At 37.3% G+C, this 16,898-nt stretch overlaps 2 protein-coding genes and 1 pseudogene across 2 annotated transcripts; all 3 read left to right on the top strand.

Annotated features, from left to right (window-relative positions):
• The first annotated feature begins 4,434 nt into the window (after positions 1–4,434).
• Positions 4,435–5,988, top strand: LOC114519513 (serine/threonine-protein kinase 24-like). The gene is made up of 2 exons (XM_028539657.1): positions 4,435–4,661; positions 4,931–5,988. The coding sequence occupies exons 1-2, from the start codon at positions 4,536–4,538 to the stop codon at positions 5,735–5,737; spliced, it is 933 nt and encodes a 310-aa protein (XP_028395458.1). The 5' UTR covers positions 4,435–4,535; the 3' UTR covers positions 5,738–5,988.
• Positions 5,989–10,214: 4,226 nt separating this feature from the next.
• On the top strand, positions 10,215–13,636 carry LOC114519400 (serine/threonine-protein kinase MRCK beta-like). Its single transcript, XM_028539526.1, has 3 exons — positions 10,215–10,445; positions 10,971–11,688; positions 11,913–13,636. Exons 1-3 carry the CDS (start codon positions 10,215–10,217, stop codon positions 13,634–13,636), a joined length of 2,673 nt encoding a protein of 890 aa, XP_028395327.1.
• Positions 13,637–15,613: 1,977 nt separating this feature from the next.
• On the top strand, positions 15,614–16,778 carry LOC114519515 (annotated as a pseudogene).
• Positions 16,779–16,898: the final 120 nt, after the last annotated feature.

Below are 16,898 nucleotides of genomic sequence, written 5' to 3'. Positions count from 1 at the left end.
AATTTTATGCATCAAAACATATTTATTACCGTTCAGTTTCTTTGTAATTTTGTTCAATAGAAGTTAGATATTCTTTCCGAGAGATTTGAGACTGTGCTGAATGTAAAAATATCTTGAATATGAGAATTATGTTTTGAATCTCACTCCTATATTTCGACGCCATCTTGAAAGAAAATGTAAACAAACTGCCGCCAAAATGACATACGACAATTTTTAACGTGTGAAAAACATCGTACGTCCAATCAAAAGTCGTGTATGAAATTAATTTACACAGTGAAATACGATTTATATTTCATCATTGATTGAGAGATTGTACTGTGAATGTGATTAATATATTTTATTTTGTGTGTTAATTAATTTGTGACTGTGAACGTGTGGGATTTTCTGAAGGCAACGAACCTCCCTTTCCCACATCGGAAACTTTCTTCTCACTCGTGGAGAAAAGGCTAACTTTGACAAAGAGACGTCTATTTTCATACAAATATTACAATCTGTACTTAGTTCATTAAACTAGGCTACCTAGCCATTTGTAATAACGTCATAGTCTTAAGTCTCTGAAAGGTGTTCACCCTCTATGTATTTACTAGTTTAAATACTTGCGACAGATCTGTATTCTTTATTTGTTTGTTTATGATGTGTTTGTTTTCTAATTGAGTAGCATAGCTAAAGCCCTAAAGGGGAATTTGAAGCGACAAGGCGGCGACGTTAGAGATACAATGAACGCTGCCACACTCGTACGCGTTTATCATATTTGGCATTTTCCCACATCTGTATAATCGCAAAGTGTGATATATCGGCAGTCTAAGTCAGACTAAGAACAAGGCAACATGCTGCCGTAGATGAAGTCTTTGTGGAGTTATAGTCAGTCAAACACATACGCCATGTTTCTGGTCCTAGGTTTAATCTGTACCAGAATGGCGAGCAAGGTGAGCAACGAATAAAACGAATGCAAAATATTTTGGAGGGAAACTCTGTCAATTTGAGGAAGCTTTGGCGATAGACGAGCTCAAAGGTTTGTGTCGTGGCTGATTAATTACAAGATTGATGATAGACCTTATGCTGACGAAGCACTGAGGGATTCTTTCTTTAATGGGGACTAATGCAATTGAAATACAGAATATGTCTGTAGAGATGAAGGAAACACTGTGAGGAATTATCGCAATTTCCTCATCTTATGAGCAACTAGTTATGTGTAGAAAATAACTTTATGGACTCTAGTATTTTGAACTCCTCGATACAAATAAACATTTACATGAGTTTGGTCCACCATTTTTTTATAGGAAAGGAATATTGCACAGATATCTAAAACCATCAAACGCCCTGGTTGATATCTAAGGTATTTCCCCTAAATCGATGTAAAACACTAGCAACAACCTGTAAAAATACTTTAAGCTTTAAAATTAATGTTATTGAATGGAAAACATCGTTTTGTTGAAGATTTTTGATCAAGCCGAACTCATTCCTTTACACTCGCCCTGGTCTTTAAAAGTTTTCTCTTATGCGCGGTTCCCGCCTTTATCAACGATTACTATTCAAATCACATTCAAATCAGTTTCACCTGATCATAACACCAAAAACGGATATTGTAGTTTTTGGTTTAGAATAGTATATAATATACACATTTAGAGCAAAAATATGGATCGCTGCACAATTTATCATCCTTCTTTGCTATGATAAGAAGAGAATCGCCCTAAACGTTGTCTGATTACCCGGCATTAGAAAGAAACGTCACCTGCGTTTATTGTGAACGTTTATCACAGTTATCGCTCCAGATATATTAGAGTGCAGTGGTAGAGCTCCACTGAGCTCTATAATAACTCTTTTCTAGCTCAATGATTATATAGCTAAGTGGTTCGGTTCACACACGCCGCCATTTCGTTTTTAGTCACTGATTTATACCAATGGCTCAACACCATCCTCTGTGTCTAAAAAGCCTGGATAAGAGGCTGAGCTACTTTACCTTTATATGAGCCAATCCATTGCAAGACATCAGCGAATTCTTGTATATTTTCATTCCACATTTTCAAGAATTTCAGCGTTAATACCTTCCTTTGCTCTCGCAGATCCTGAATAAGAAATAACACTGTAAATGGCCCAAACTTTGTACTTTTAAATGTCTTGTAAATAAAATTGCTCCAGGGTTCGTGCAGGTTCTTAAACCTCTTGAAAAGTGCTTGAATTAAAAATCATTTTTAAGAGCACTTCATAAAAACACTTAAGAATGGAAATTGTGTTTAAGGTGCTTGAAAAGCGCCTCAAAATTAAAAAATAAAAAACATTTTCCGTCTTTCTATAGGGTTATAGAAACACGCGTGGGAGTTTGGGAGAACGATAAATATTCAGTTATTTCGTTATTTCGAGTCACAGCATGTGGTGGTTTAGTTCCCAACAAATACCACTGACGATACTTGATTTTGAATGGCGTTTAGGTTTATTCAAAACGAAGGTTACAAAGATCTTTATTCAAAGTATTTCCTCTAGTTTTGGTGTTGAATTGTCGCTCTTAAGAATGTAGGGAATAAACCGATCAAGTTAATAAATAATCCTGCGTGTTTGACATATTCGTGGCATTGTGTCATGACGTATGTTGATAATTTAATTTCAACGCAGGCCTGATTCATTGCCAAACTACACCAATTTAATATCAGCGATTGAAGAAGTGTTCATGTTAACCTTAAAGAACTAAATTTCACCAAGAATTAACTTAGAATAGTCAGCTTTGTGGCCGAAATTAGACGCCAAAATTGTGAGGGGGTAAATTATTTAAATATTTCGTCTTGCAACAGCGATAAATATAACTGAAGCAATTTATGGCAATCAAGGGATTCGTTTGCACTTTTTACAAAAGCAATATTAATGCCCAAAATGTGAAAATATGAACAAAGTTGGAGAGAATATGTACAAGGCTTATTTGATGTGTATATTTACGTATTGATGTTCACATACCATATAAATAATCGCTTCCCAAAGAAATTACTTAGTCGAACACAAAATGAATATATGAGTATACATTCACCGCCTAAATTAAGCATTAGCGACGACTTTGCTTTTGTGAGCTTCATTTTTACTCCAGTTCAATAAAAAACGAAAGCATTATAATTGAAAACGTCCAAAAATCCGCAATTTTGGTAACTTTACAGTATATACATAATTGCCTAATAATATTCCCAGTGCGCTGCGATAGAACTGTAAAGTATAAATCTACTCACGTGATTGGTCAAAATCAATCACGTGGTTTCATGTTGCCTGGCGATAGATCATTGAAAATCAAGGAAAATCATGTATGGTCAGCGCGTGCGTTTATTTGTGAACAAAACCCTTACAACAGTCTCTAACCCTTAAATAACCAACAGTTACATAGGGACACACGTCGGTGTACCTAAAAATGACTCAACTCACAACTTTTATTTACTACTGGCATCTGTCAACAGATTAACTAAAAAGAAGTCAACATTTGCACTTTAAGATAATAAACTAGTGATACTTGGATCCCTAAGGAAAATAATTGTCTTAAAGACTTAAACTTAAAATAAAACTCTGAGTAAGTCTTCGCAGGAGTTGAACCACAACTAATTCCAACAATATTAACTAGGTTTTATCATTGGGCTTGTTGTTCACTTTGGAAGCAATGAAAAAAATAATGTCTTAACGGCTCAAAGAGCCCCCTAGAGTTAAATTGTTTCATTTTTACATCAACGTTTATAATAGAAATTGATAAGAAGCAAGTGGAAGTACAAGTGTCTGCGAATATGGTTCGAAACATCTTCGAGACGATGAAATAACTTCTCAGAGTCCAATGCAGTCTCCATCATTAGCAATTGTGAAGTTTTTGGTTAAATATTGTGGTGTTGACTTAAGCTGTAAAGATGAGTCGGGCAAAACTGCTTTACATCATGCTGTTGATGTTGGTGAAACAGACCTTGTCAAATATTTTGTTGAACAATGTGGCGCTGATGTAAATGACAAGGATAAAGTAGGGTGGACAGCGCTGAACGATGCTGTTACTGAAGGTAGGGTAGAAATGATGAAGTATCTTGTTGAACATGGCGCTAATGTAAATGACAAGGATAAAGTAGGGAGGACGGCGCTGAACTATGCTGTTACTAACGGTAGGCTAGAAATGATGAAGTATCTTGTTGAACATGGCGCTGATGTAAATGACAAGGATAAAGTAGGGTGGACAGTGCTGCACTATGCTGTTACTGAAGGTACGCTGGAAATGGTAAAATATCTTGTTGAACATGGCGCTAATGTAAATGGTAAGTATATTTACGGACAGACAGTGCTGAATTATGCTGTTACTGAAGGTACGCTAGAAATGGTAAAATGTCTTGTTGAACATGGTGCTGATGTAAATGGAGAGGATATTTACAGACGGACGGTGCTGCATTATGCTGTTGCTGAAAGTACGCTAGAAATGGTAAAATATCCTGAAGAGGGCAGTTGTGAAAAATTCAGTTGCTTTGGTCAATCTTCTGTTGGAAAAGAACATCGCTGTGTGGAGAGCTGGAACATTTCTTGTGGAAGGAAGGCAAATGAGTCTTCTTGAATGGAGTATTCACCTTGGTCATGATGAGATTACAATTATCCTCAAAAGGTCCGTAAATCATCGTGAGAAGATTCAGATGTTGAAAACAAGGAATTGCAACCAGTTAGCAGAGGTAAGTATTTTTTAAACATATATGAAGTTGTTTCATTGAGCTTAGGCAGTAACCAAGATTAATGGAAGTTCCACGACGACGATCCACGACGTGGTAGCACGACAACGCGCATTTGGATTCGTCCCTGTTTAACCAGGCTCGTGTGATGTGTAAAAGCTGTTACAGATTTATTGCCTTCATTTATTTAAACACTCGAATGCTTTTTCTTGCTTCTTTCTTCTCCCAACAGAAAATCTATTGTTTTTTTAATTATAATTTTCTGCCCAAAGGTTGAAACACTGATGCAGGCTTTTGTGGCAAAGAATCAATTCAAAATTGGCGATGGTGGTTTTTCTTGTGTCTATGTTGGTCTCATGAAGGGTGGAAGTGAAGTTGCTGTTAAGCGAATTTTGGTACAAAGTGAGGATAAAACAGTCGAAAACGAAAAGGAAATCATGAGTCTCATTGAAACAAACTCTCCATTCATAGTGAACTATCGACATTTTCACCGTGACGATAACTTCATGTATCTTATTGTTGATCTTTGCGAAGAAAACTTGAGGGAACTTGTTCATGCATGCAGTATTGAACATCTACAAGAGCAAGGTCCACGAATGATTTGGGAGATTCTATCAGGACTTGAATTTCTCCATGGTAAAGGACTATTGCACAGAGATCTAAAACCATCAAACGTTCTCGTTGATATCGAAGGTCGCATGAAATTGGCAGACTTTGGAATAAGCCGCGTTCTAGATGACGATGAAACGACAGTTGAAACATTTGCTAAAGGTACTCCTGGATGGATGCCACCTGAAGTAATCGAAGCAATAGACAAAGAGGAAAAAGGTCCTTTCAAAAGAAAATCAGATGTCCAGGTCGCGGGTATGATTGCTTTCTTCATCTTAACTAAAGGTGAACATCCTTTTGGATCAAAGATAAATTGGATGCAAAATATTTTGGAGGGAAACCCTGTCAATTTGGAGAAACTTCGTGACCACGAAGCTCGTAGGTTTGTGTCGTATCTGATTAATCACAAGATTGATGATAGACCTTACGCTCACGAAGCATTGAGAGATTCTTTCTTCATAGGACGCTAATCCAATGGGATTGTTACAGATCGTTGGTAAACGTCGGATCGTACGCCAAGATAAATTATCTGCGAAGTTTGTATGAATTGATGGATCCTTTCAAGCCCAAGTTTGTCCACGCGGATTATCAATCTCTACGGTGAATCAAGTTATTTTTACAACTTTTACAACTCGGTTCCTGGCGTAGACCTATAGTTAGTTCTTATAAACTGGATAGCAATGAGATACACGTATAAAGTCTCTTAGACACAATTACTAGATTTATGACTTTTTAATATTGTAATCTGTATATTAAGATAATTAAAACTCGGGGCCAATATAAAAAGCCTTCATAATCATAAGTCTCTGAATAGTCTCTAGCCTTACAAAAGTTCGACACAACTAGTTGCACTATGTATGACACGTTAGAGCAACGCAGGTTCTGAGGCCGCCCGAACTCGTCTTTCGCAGGACAAACTATATATCCATATACAAACCACCAACAGCGTAGGGAAGGCAGAAGGGGCGGTAATCACCCTGGGACACGGGCAAAGAAGAAGCCTTGGCTCGTTTTCTCATGGTTCAGAGCGCAAATGAAATGAATAAAAAAATTAAGAAGCCACACGTTCGCTTTACGCGCACGATGGAACAGTTTATGAATGAGACTTAAAAGAGTCGATATTTACCACATAGAAGCTTCAAATTCAAAATCATCTTTCTCAGCGCTAATCCAGCATGCGGGACACCGCGTTAATGTCACCTCTCCAGGCTCTCCTCCCAAAGAGGTAACCCGTCAGGGGCAGTTGCCCCCTCAGGTAACGCCACAGCCATGTCACACCGAACGACGGGTCGTAATATTTTCCCAGCACCGCTTAGCCTATCAACGACCTGTAAACTAATCAAGTCGCGTCTTGAGTCATTTTCACAGGACAAACTTCACGTACAAACTACAGGTGCGCCAGTCCCTATGCCAGCGGTTTAATCCGCTTCACATAGTTACCTACTTCATGTTTACATAATCGTCCTTGTTGTTGTTACGTTAATAAAGCACTGCTTTATAATCGCTTCTCCTGGTAAACCCGGACTTCACTTACTATATTGGCGGTGGTATTCTGAGTTAGTTTCTTAGAACAATTCATATTTTATAATCTTTGGGCTGTTACACTCAAGCTAGAGGACGGTAATACCGAACCATTAAGAGTCAGGACAAACCAGCTTATAACATATATTATACATGCAGGAATGGTTCTCATGTCCGAAATTTCCCTGAATATTCTAAATAAACACAGACATCTATGTCATAAGCCGCGTTTACACTTCAGGCCTGGCCTGGATCAGATCCAGGTAATATGTGCCACGTTCACACTGTCTTCCTTGTTGATGATATCGGATAGCCAACATAATTGACAAAATACTTGGAAAAGACCCAAAACACGCCGAAGAGTGGTAATACTAGTAGTATGTATCCTATACAAATCATACTATTAAGTTCAAAATTTGTCAGGACTAGGTAAAGCCTGTTCACATTACCAAAATTTTCCCCCAGGTCAGGTCCAGGCCACCTTCTGCTGTTGGCTTGGATTTTGTGGCCAAGAGCAGGTCCAGGGCTGGTCCAGGCCGGATAAACAACGTTCACATCTAGGTCAAAGCACGTAGTGTAAACGCGGCTATAGACATAAATTATAGGATTACCACATTAATAACGTTTGTCTTAAATTTAGACATTACCTTGTTTTTTCGAGAATATTTTGAACTTTTTTGATCAGGCTTTCAACGTTGGATCAGGGTCTTGACTTCATGACGATGTAACCATTATCTCGTTTCTATAACAACGAAATTAAAGAGAAAATTGATATAATCTGAGAGCGATTTTGTTTCAAAGCAGGAATGTATTGTTTGGGATTTTGTTTGTTTGAGGGTCGTTTATTGTAGAGGCTCGATCTGAAGTAGCTGCATATTTTTATATGTGTTCATTTTTGTGAAAGCAAACTTCTGAAAATAAATATTGCCTGATTTCCACTCCAAAAAGGCTGAGAACTAGTTTCGTTTATCGTTTGCAATGCGGGGGAAATCCGTTCTCGGCAGGTTATTTTCAACATCACAGCATGAGGTTGTTTGATAACAAAGACCACTGTCGACAACACCTGATTTTGATCTAAGATTAGGTTTGATTCGCCGAAAACGAAGATGACAAAATTTTGATCTAAATTATTCGTTTCAATCTCGAAGCTGTATCGACGACGCTCTTTATGATGTAGAATATAAACCACTGAACTGATTGAAGGTGGGTAAGTAGATTATAATCACAGTAATTTGCTTCAGCACTGCAGAAATCAGAAGCGACTAAAAATCATGTTATGGTTGAGTCGCATATTTGTGCAATGCATTGTGTGTCACATTATTAAATTGCCAAACTAACTACAAGAATTCTACATCAGTGAGTTAAGAAGTTTTCATGTCAACCTCAGAGGGGTTACCTCAAATGGGGGTATTTTGTTGAGGTAAAGTTTCACACGATTTCATTTTGGTCAAACCAATTCACTTGTGATGTGTGGAATGTAGTATGTTATTGATAAAGCAATACATTGGTTTTAGTTGATTCCCTGCCCATATATACATTGCAAGTCAACAAACCATAAAACATCCATCAGAAGTGAATTGGATCCGACGAGATTGGATCGTGTGAAACGAGCTTTAAAGTTTCAGCATTGCAGGGAATTATGAATAGCAATATATTTCATTTAATGCTGGGGTTCTTAAAGCACAAGTAATAGCGGGCTTGTGTAAAATACAAAAGAACTCGTCTGACCGTTTTTGACGTGCAAAGAAAAACGGTCCTTAAAGACCCAGACCTTGCTAGAAATGAAGGTGAAAACTGAAAAGTCAGACCTGTAGTCAGGGACGAAAATCTATTCGTTTTGTGTCTGACACTTTGATTTCGTTCTAAGTCGTTGAACGCGTTTGCTCGGTTTTTTTATCTTATAAAATGATTAAAAATGGTGAAATACGAACAATCGTGGGTAGAGAATTTTGTCGTCTTCTAGTGCATTTGTACAGAACCGTCGTTAGAAGATTTAAATAAGATGTTGATTCATAAGTCAATGTTGCATACTGTTAAACATCGCTTTCCAAAGACATCACTCGGGCATAAGAAGAATTAGACGTCAAGCAACGCGCAATACAATTCATTTCCAATTCTCAGCTGTCTTTAATTCTATTTCACTTTTTATTTTTCATTCCAGTGGTGCTTCCCCGTGCGCTTGCTCAGCTTAACCACTGATCTATGTTAAAGCCTGTAGTGTGCCTATTTAAAGTTCGCCCTGGGTACGAGCCTGAAATATATAATAAATATTTGTCACCAAGTTCGCGTCAGATCGTTAAAAACATTCTCATTTTAAAGCTGAGAGCTTATGAAAACTAGATCAAATTTTGCTGTGTATGGCATTTTTTTTAGTGAAATGGTCTTAAATTTTGAGTAAAATTTCGTGGAAACCATGACATCCCAACGATACCAACTGGGCTTGTTTTTCACTTTAGAAGCAATAGAAAAAATAAATTCTCAAGGGCGCAATGCCCCTCGAAATAAAATTGTCTCATTTTTACATTCTTAACGTTTATAACAGAAATCGATAAAGAGCAAAAAGAAAGTGGAAGTACAAGTGTCTGTGAATATGGTCCAAAACATCTTCGAGACGATGAAATAACTTCTCAGAGTCCAATGCAGTCTCCATCATTAGCAATTGTGAAGTTTTTGGTTCAATATTGTGGTGCTGACTTAAGTTGTAAAGATGAGTCGGGCAAAACTGCTTTACATCATGCTGTTGATGTTGGTGAAATAGACATTGTCAAATATTTTGTTGAACAATGTGGCGCTGATGTAAATGACAAGGATAAAAGAGGGTGGACTGCGCTGGACGATGCTGTTACTGAAGGTTCGCTTGAAATAATGAAATATCTTGTTGAACATGGCGCTGATGTAAATGTGAAGAATAATAACGGGTGGACTGTGCTGCAAAATGCTATTACTACACGTACGCTAGAAATTGTTAAATATTTTGTTGAGCATGGCGCTGATGTAAATGGCAAGAATACATACGGATGGACAGTGCTACACTCTGCTGTTACTGAAGGTACACTAGAAATGGTAAAACATCTTGTTGAAAACGGCTCTGATGTAAATGGCAAGGCTATTTACGGGTGGACAGTGCTACAGTCTGCTGTTACTGAAGGTACACTAGAAATGGTAAAATATCTTGTTGAAAACGGCTCTGATGTAAATGGCAAGGATAATAAGGGATGGACAGTGCTGCATTATGCTGTTATTAAAGGTACGCTAAAAATTGTGAAATATCTTGTTGAACATGGCGCTGATGTAAATGGCAAGGGTACTAACGGGTGGACAGTGCTGCATGATGCTGTTAGGCTTAATAGATTAGAAATTGTCAAGTATTTAGTTGAAAAGGGTGCTGACGTGACTCTTCACACTCACACTCTTGGCATTGACATAATGGAGATGGCTGTTGTCAAGAATTCAGTTGCTTTATTCAATCTTGTGTTGGAAAAGAACATCGCTGTGTGGAGAGCTGGAACATTAATTGTTGAAGGAAAGCAAATGAGTCTTCTTGAATGGAGTATTCATCTTGGTCATGATGAAATTACAACTATCCTCAAAAGGTCCGTAAAACATCGTGAGAAGATTCAGTTGTTGAAAACAATGAATTGCAACCAGTTAAAGGAGGTAATGTTTCAAACTTACTTGATAATTCGAAATATGTCTCTCTGCGGCGCCACCCCAAAATTTTTCAAGGAACAAATAGGGTAGAAAAATGCCTTTTTGGAGAAGCTAAAGCGGCCGAAAATAAGATTTTAAAATCGAAAGTGTCCTTATTGTTTCCTAGGTATACCCACTCACACGTGCCCAAATCTTTTTGTAGAGCATAAATATAAACCACAGCAGTGGTGTCCTTGCAATCAAACCGCCCCTATACATATTTTTAGCTGCCCTTTTTATTAACCAAAAGTGCCCCTGGAAGCTGGTGCCCCCCAATCTCTGGATGCTTCCTACGCCCCCGTCTATCAGCTAAAATATCATGTAAAAGACAACATGGCGACCATTCTGTGAAGCTGTCTCGGAATAGGGTGTCCATGGTAACAACTTCGTATGAAAAACACCTTAGTAACTGAGATTTTACTATTTGCCTTCACTGATTACAATGCTCTATTCGTTTTTGCTCATAACTTTTCACACTTTTTTCGCCCATAGACTGAAGCACCGATGCAGGCTTTTGCCGCAAAGGATCAATTCAAAATTGGTGCTGGTGGTTTTTCTTGCGTCTATGTTGGTCTCATGAAGGATGGAAGGGAAGTTGCTATTAAGAAAATTTTTGTACAAAGTGAGGATAAAACAGTCGAAAACGAAAAGGAAATCATGAATCTCATTGAAACAAAAAACTCTCCATTTATAGTGAACTATCGACATTTTCACCGTGACGATACCTTCATGTATCTTATTGTTGATCTTTGCGAAGAAACCCTGAGAAAACTTGTTCATGCATGCAGTATTGAACATCTACAAGACCATGGTCCACAAATGATTAGGGAAATTCTATCCGGGCTAGAATTTCTTCATGGAAAAGGAATATTGCACAGAGATCTAAAACCATCAAATGTCCTGGTTGATATCGAAGGTCGCATGAAATTGGCAGACTTTGGAATAAGCCGCGTTCTAAATGAAGATGAAACGACAGTTGAAACTGGTGCTAAAGGTACTTCAGGATGGATGCCACCGGAAGTAATTGAAGTAATAGACAAAGATGAAAAAGGTCGTTTCAAAAAGAAATCAGATGTCCATGTCGCGGGTATGATTGCTTTCTTCATCTTAACCAAAGGTGAACACCCTTTTGGTTCTTCGTTAGAACGAATGAAAAATAATTTAGAGGATAATCCTGTCAATTTGGAGAAACTTTGTGACCCCGAAGCTCGTAAGTTTGTATTGGATGGTTTTGGATGCTACCTCGTGGTCGTGTGTAGACGTGTACTTTGGGCTCCGCTGAAAATATTGTGAATTCGCCAAGTAATTGCTGCTGTAAAAATTTCTAACTACAATTGGCTTAGTACATATTACGGTTTTAATTTGCCTACACCATGGCGTGTATAAATCAAAGCGAATCTTCGACTCAACCTACTATCAACAATCAACTCGTAGTCGAGGGATCAAAAATCAAATGGAATGGCTCCTTCGAAGATCTGAAAGCTTTTACCGAGCTGCGCTTGGGTTTAGGAGGCAACTGGACATCACCTGGTGGATCAACTAAGCTCTTTAGCAGCGATGAAATAACAATAAAATACTCGAAGAAATCGTCAGTATTATCATTCGAAGGCGAAGCTTCTCTGAAAATCAAAGACCTAGTCAAAGACATATATCTAACTAATAAGGCAGCATCTGAACACAAAGCGGACGGTGAACCCTTGACCGAAACGAGAGAGACTGTGCAAAGCGATTGCGAATTACTCGAATCACAAACAGGCGGCGAAGCCATTGCAAAACATCAAAGCTCAAAGATCGGGAATTTGCATTTCATCTCGGAGTCAACAGACAGTAATTTGCATACAAACTCACGAGACTGTAACCTGAACACTGATAAGATACAGCTAAATGATCAAAACTACACAAGTAATTTAAATAGTACAAACTTCAACAAAAACCCAAAAGAAGTTTACGAAATTGAATCTAAGCTAGAGAAATATACCCAGAGTGTTACTCAAAAACTAGAGGCTCTTGCTGATGAAATTTCAACAATTAAAGAAACTAAAGAGAACAAAGCATATGCTATCCTGGTCTTAGAGGACGTTGTTAACGAGTTAAGGAAGGAAAAACTGCAACTTAACCGGGAAAATAACGAGCTAAAAGAGAAAAATAGGAACTTGTTCCAATCTCTGTCCGAAGCTAGAGCTAAAGTACTGGACCTCCAGGAAGAGAAATCGAGTCTGATGACCTCACTGAAGCTGGTCCAACGTGAAAAAGTTCTACCGGCGGAGAGGGAGAGAATTAAAGAACTGGAAACTGAGAACGATAGTTTAAGAGCAGCTGCAAGATCCCTACAAGAAGACCTCAATGATGGAAGCAAAACACAGAAACGGGATTATACCAAAGTAAAGAGCTCTAGTAAAGATACATCTGAAAGCGTTTTTGAGTCAAAGAATCGGTACGAAGTCCTCAGCATCAGTGATCAAGAAGACGATGCCAATGATTCTGTGAGCAAAGTATCTTTAGACAAAACCTTGGAAACTGGTCATCGGAATGAGAACACTAACACAACTCATAAAGGCACAAAATCCAAGCGAAACATCCTACTAATTGGAGATTCAATGATCAAGGATATTAATCCTCACAAGATATCAAAAAGCTCAGTTCGAAAGTTAATATACCCTGGGAAAAGAGCTGAGGAAATAGCAAATGAATTCCAAAAAGCTCATGTGCATTCCTCTCCCACAGATGTTATCATACACGCTGGAACGAATAACTTAATACAGAACTCGAGTAAAGAATGCTGCGACAATATTAAGCATCTAAGCTCCACAGTACAAAACAAGTTTAAAGATGCCAGAATCGCAATATCTGGCCTAATATCGAGAGGAGATATTGACGTAGCAACAAAGATTCATGAAACCAATAAATTACTATACAATCTATGCAAGAAAAAAGGATATACATTCATCGCAAATAAGAACATAGACGAATCCTGCCTCAATGGCTCTAAGTTACACCTTAATACAAAGGGATCAGCGCTCCTGGCTGTCCATTTTATCAAATTTCTTCGGCGACTTTCACATCCAACTGTTGAGGATTTTCCGAAGGAACTTCATCATCTGGGGGAGCTTCTGAGGATGATCATACCACAGACGCCAAGGAAAAGAATTCATCGTTAGACAAATCGTTATATAACGCGGAAAAGAGTACTTATGCCACAAATAACAATGATCTGGCGAACACGTCAATAATAGGTAGTGTGGACGACCAATCTGCTGTGCGGGAGTCTGAATCGTGCTACCGAGTGTAAATCGTAAGTGTACTAATATTAATTATAAACCATTTGGCAAAGGTCTAGTTATGGCCTCACTAAATATTAATAGCCTTTTTGCGCATATTGATGAATTTCGAATATTTATGAAAGAATCTGATATTGATGTTATCTCAATTAACGAAACAAAGCTTGATTCTTTAATTGGAGATAACGAAGTCCATATACCCGGCTATGAAATAGTAAGGAAAGATAGGAGAACAAATGGGAGACATGGGGGTGGTGTTTGTTTCTATGTAAGATGCAACCTTAATTACAAAATTTGCGATGATTTAAGCTCTGACGATTTAGAATATTTAACAGTTGAAATAACTAAGCCTCGGTCTAAATCTCTTTTAATTAGCACTTGGTATCGACCTCCAGATCTGCCAACGTATTACTTTGATTATTTTGAGAAAATAATACAGAAGGTAGATTTGACGAATCATGACTACTTTCTATTAGGTGACATAAATGTGGACCTTATGCCGGGAGCAACATCAGCCAATGCTAATAAATTAAATGATATATTTGAAATTTTTGGCCTCACACAACTAATTAAAGAACCCACTAGAACTACACCATATTCCTCAACGCTAATTGATCTTTGCGTTACAAATGCCCCAACAAAGATCATAAATCAGGTATAATTGATCTTTCCATAAGTGATCATGTTTTAGTTTATATGACACATAAGGTTCATTATAAGAAAGCGGAAGCGCGATTAGTTGAAATAAGGAGTATGAAAAATTTTCATAGAGGAAACTTTATAGGAGATTTAAAACAACAGCAATGGTTAGAATTAAATTTGTGCAATGAACCTAATGAAATGTGGGTAAGATGGAAAGGGATGTTACTTAATTGCATTGATAAACATGCTCCACTCAGATTAAAAAGAATTGGGAAAAAGAAATCCCCTTGGATAACTAATCAATTAAAACAAAAAATGCGCCAGAGAGATTTTTTGAAAAAGAAAGCAAAAATGACTGGAGACACATTGATTTGGCAACAATATAAATCATTAAGGAACTCTACGAATAATGAAATTAAAAAAGTGAAAAGTCAATATTTTACTGATAACCTTGAGACCAACCAGAACAATCCAAAGTCAACTTGGAAACTTATTAATGAATTAAGCTCTCGTAATAATTCTAGTCATAAGACCATATCTAATATTACAATTGGCGAAGAAACAATAAATGCGCCTAAGGACATAGCCGAAATGTTTAATTCTCACTTTGCAAAAGTAGGTGAGAATTTAGCATCTGATATACCACCATCTGCTGTGGAACCGGAGGTTTATATTGAGCCAACTGAAACCACATTTCATTGACACCCCACAATAAATACAGTTTGTAGTAAATTAAGAACGATTAACGAAAAGAAAGCATCAGGTCTGGATAAAATACCCTGCAAACTTTTAAAACTTGCAGCTGAAATCGTTGCCCCATCATTAACTCTAATATTTGATAAGATTATAACTACTGGCATATTCCCAACGGAATGGAAGTTAGCAAGAGTTACGCCGATTTTTAAGAAAGGTAGAAAAGATGATATGGACAACTATCGACCAATATCCGTAATTTCATGTGTTGCTAAGATTTTTGAAAAACTGATTTTTGATCAGCTATATGAGTATTTAAATGCTAATAATTTGATATCCAAAATTCAATCCGGTTTTCGATCATTGCACAGTACATTAACTGCCTTATTAGAAGCAACGGACAAATGGTCAATCAACATAGATAATGGCTACTCAATGGAGTGGTCTTTATCGACCTCAAAAAAGCATTTGATACCATTGATCACACCATTCTCTTACGGAAGTAAGAATATATGGTGTTGACCAAAGCGGCATCAAACTCTTTGAATCATATCTAAGCAACCGTGGCCAAAGATGTTGCGTAAATGGTGAATTATCTGAGGCTGTTAAAATAAGTTGTGGTGTGCCTCAAGGTAGCAACTTGGGGCCACTATTGTTTTTAATTTACATTAACGATTTGCCTAATTGTCTGGAAAGAGCCTCTCCGAGAATGTTTGCTGATGATACTAATATAAGTATTGCGGCAAAATCTGTAACAGAGCTTGAATCAATAATTAACTCTGAATTGAAAAATCTTAATCAATGGCTCATAGCTAACAAACTGAGTCTAAATGTCGCTAAAACGGAATTTATGATAATTGGATCTCGTCAACGGTTAATGATACACAATAATGAACAAATAAACATTGAAATTGACGGGAAGATAATCAAGAGAGTTAAAGATACGAAATCATTAGGATTACAAATTGATGAGCACCTAGTATGGGCGCGACACGTTGAAGGCATTTCCAAAAAGGTTGCGTCGGCAATTGGTGCTCTTAAAAGGATACGCCAGTTCATAGATACAAGCACTGCCCTCAAAATTTACGGAGCTTTGATTCAACCGTATTTTGATTATTGTAGTCAGTTTGGGATGGTTTAAATATCACGTTAAATGATAAATTGCAAAAACTGCAAAATAGAGCAGCGAGGGTAATTACCAAATCTGGATACGATGCAAGTTCCAGCGACCTTTTCACTAAACTAGGTTGGGACAATCTTTCGACACGCCGGAAAAAACACAAGGCTGTAATAATGTTCAAAATTCTTAACGATTTAACACCGAATTATCTCCGTAATTTATTTGAATTCTACAGCACAGGATACAATTTGAGAAACTCTGAAAATGCTTTATTTGTACCAAAACCGCGAACAAATTATGCTAAACGAAGTTTTAGTTATAGTGGCGCGGTGTTGTGGAATGAGTTACCTCAAAATGTACGAGCATTATGCTCTCTTAACCAATTTAAAAGGGAGATTGACAACATTTTTTCCCTATAAAACAGACTCTCGCACGGCAATCTTGTAAATCAGTTTATATATCTGTATTTTAAATTGTATTGTATTGTGTTGTATTTAGTAATTTTGTCCCTAAATATCTAATGAATGTATATAATTATAGCCCACTTTTTATACTGTAGATTTTACCGTGCTTAAATAAAGTTTTTGATTGATTGATTGATTGATATTGTCGCTGATTAGTCACAAGATTAATGATAGACCTTATGCTGACGAAGCATTGAGGAGCTCTTTTTTTATCCTGATAAAG

This window comes from Dendronephthya gigantea, unplaced genomic scaffold (genome assembly GCF_004324835.1).
Source record: "Dendronephthya gigantea isolate DGI-Jeju-01 unplaced genomic scaffold, DenGig_1.0 000013F, whole genome shotgun sequence".
Lineage (NCBI taxonomy): Eukaryota > Metazoa > Cnidaria > Anthozoa > Malacalcyonacea > Nephtheidae > Dendronephthya > Dendronephthya gigantea.
This window is presented reverse-complemented; position numbering and strand designations above follow the sequence as displayed.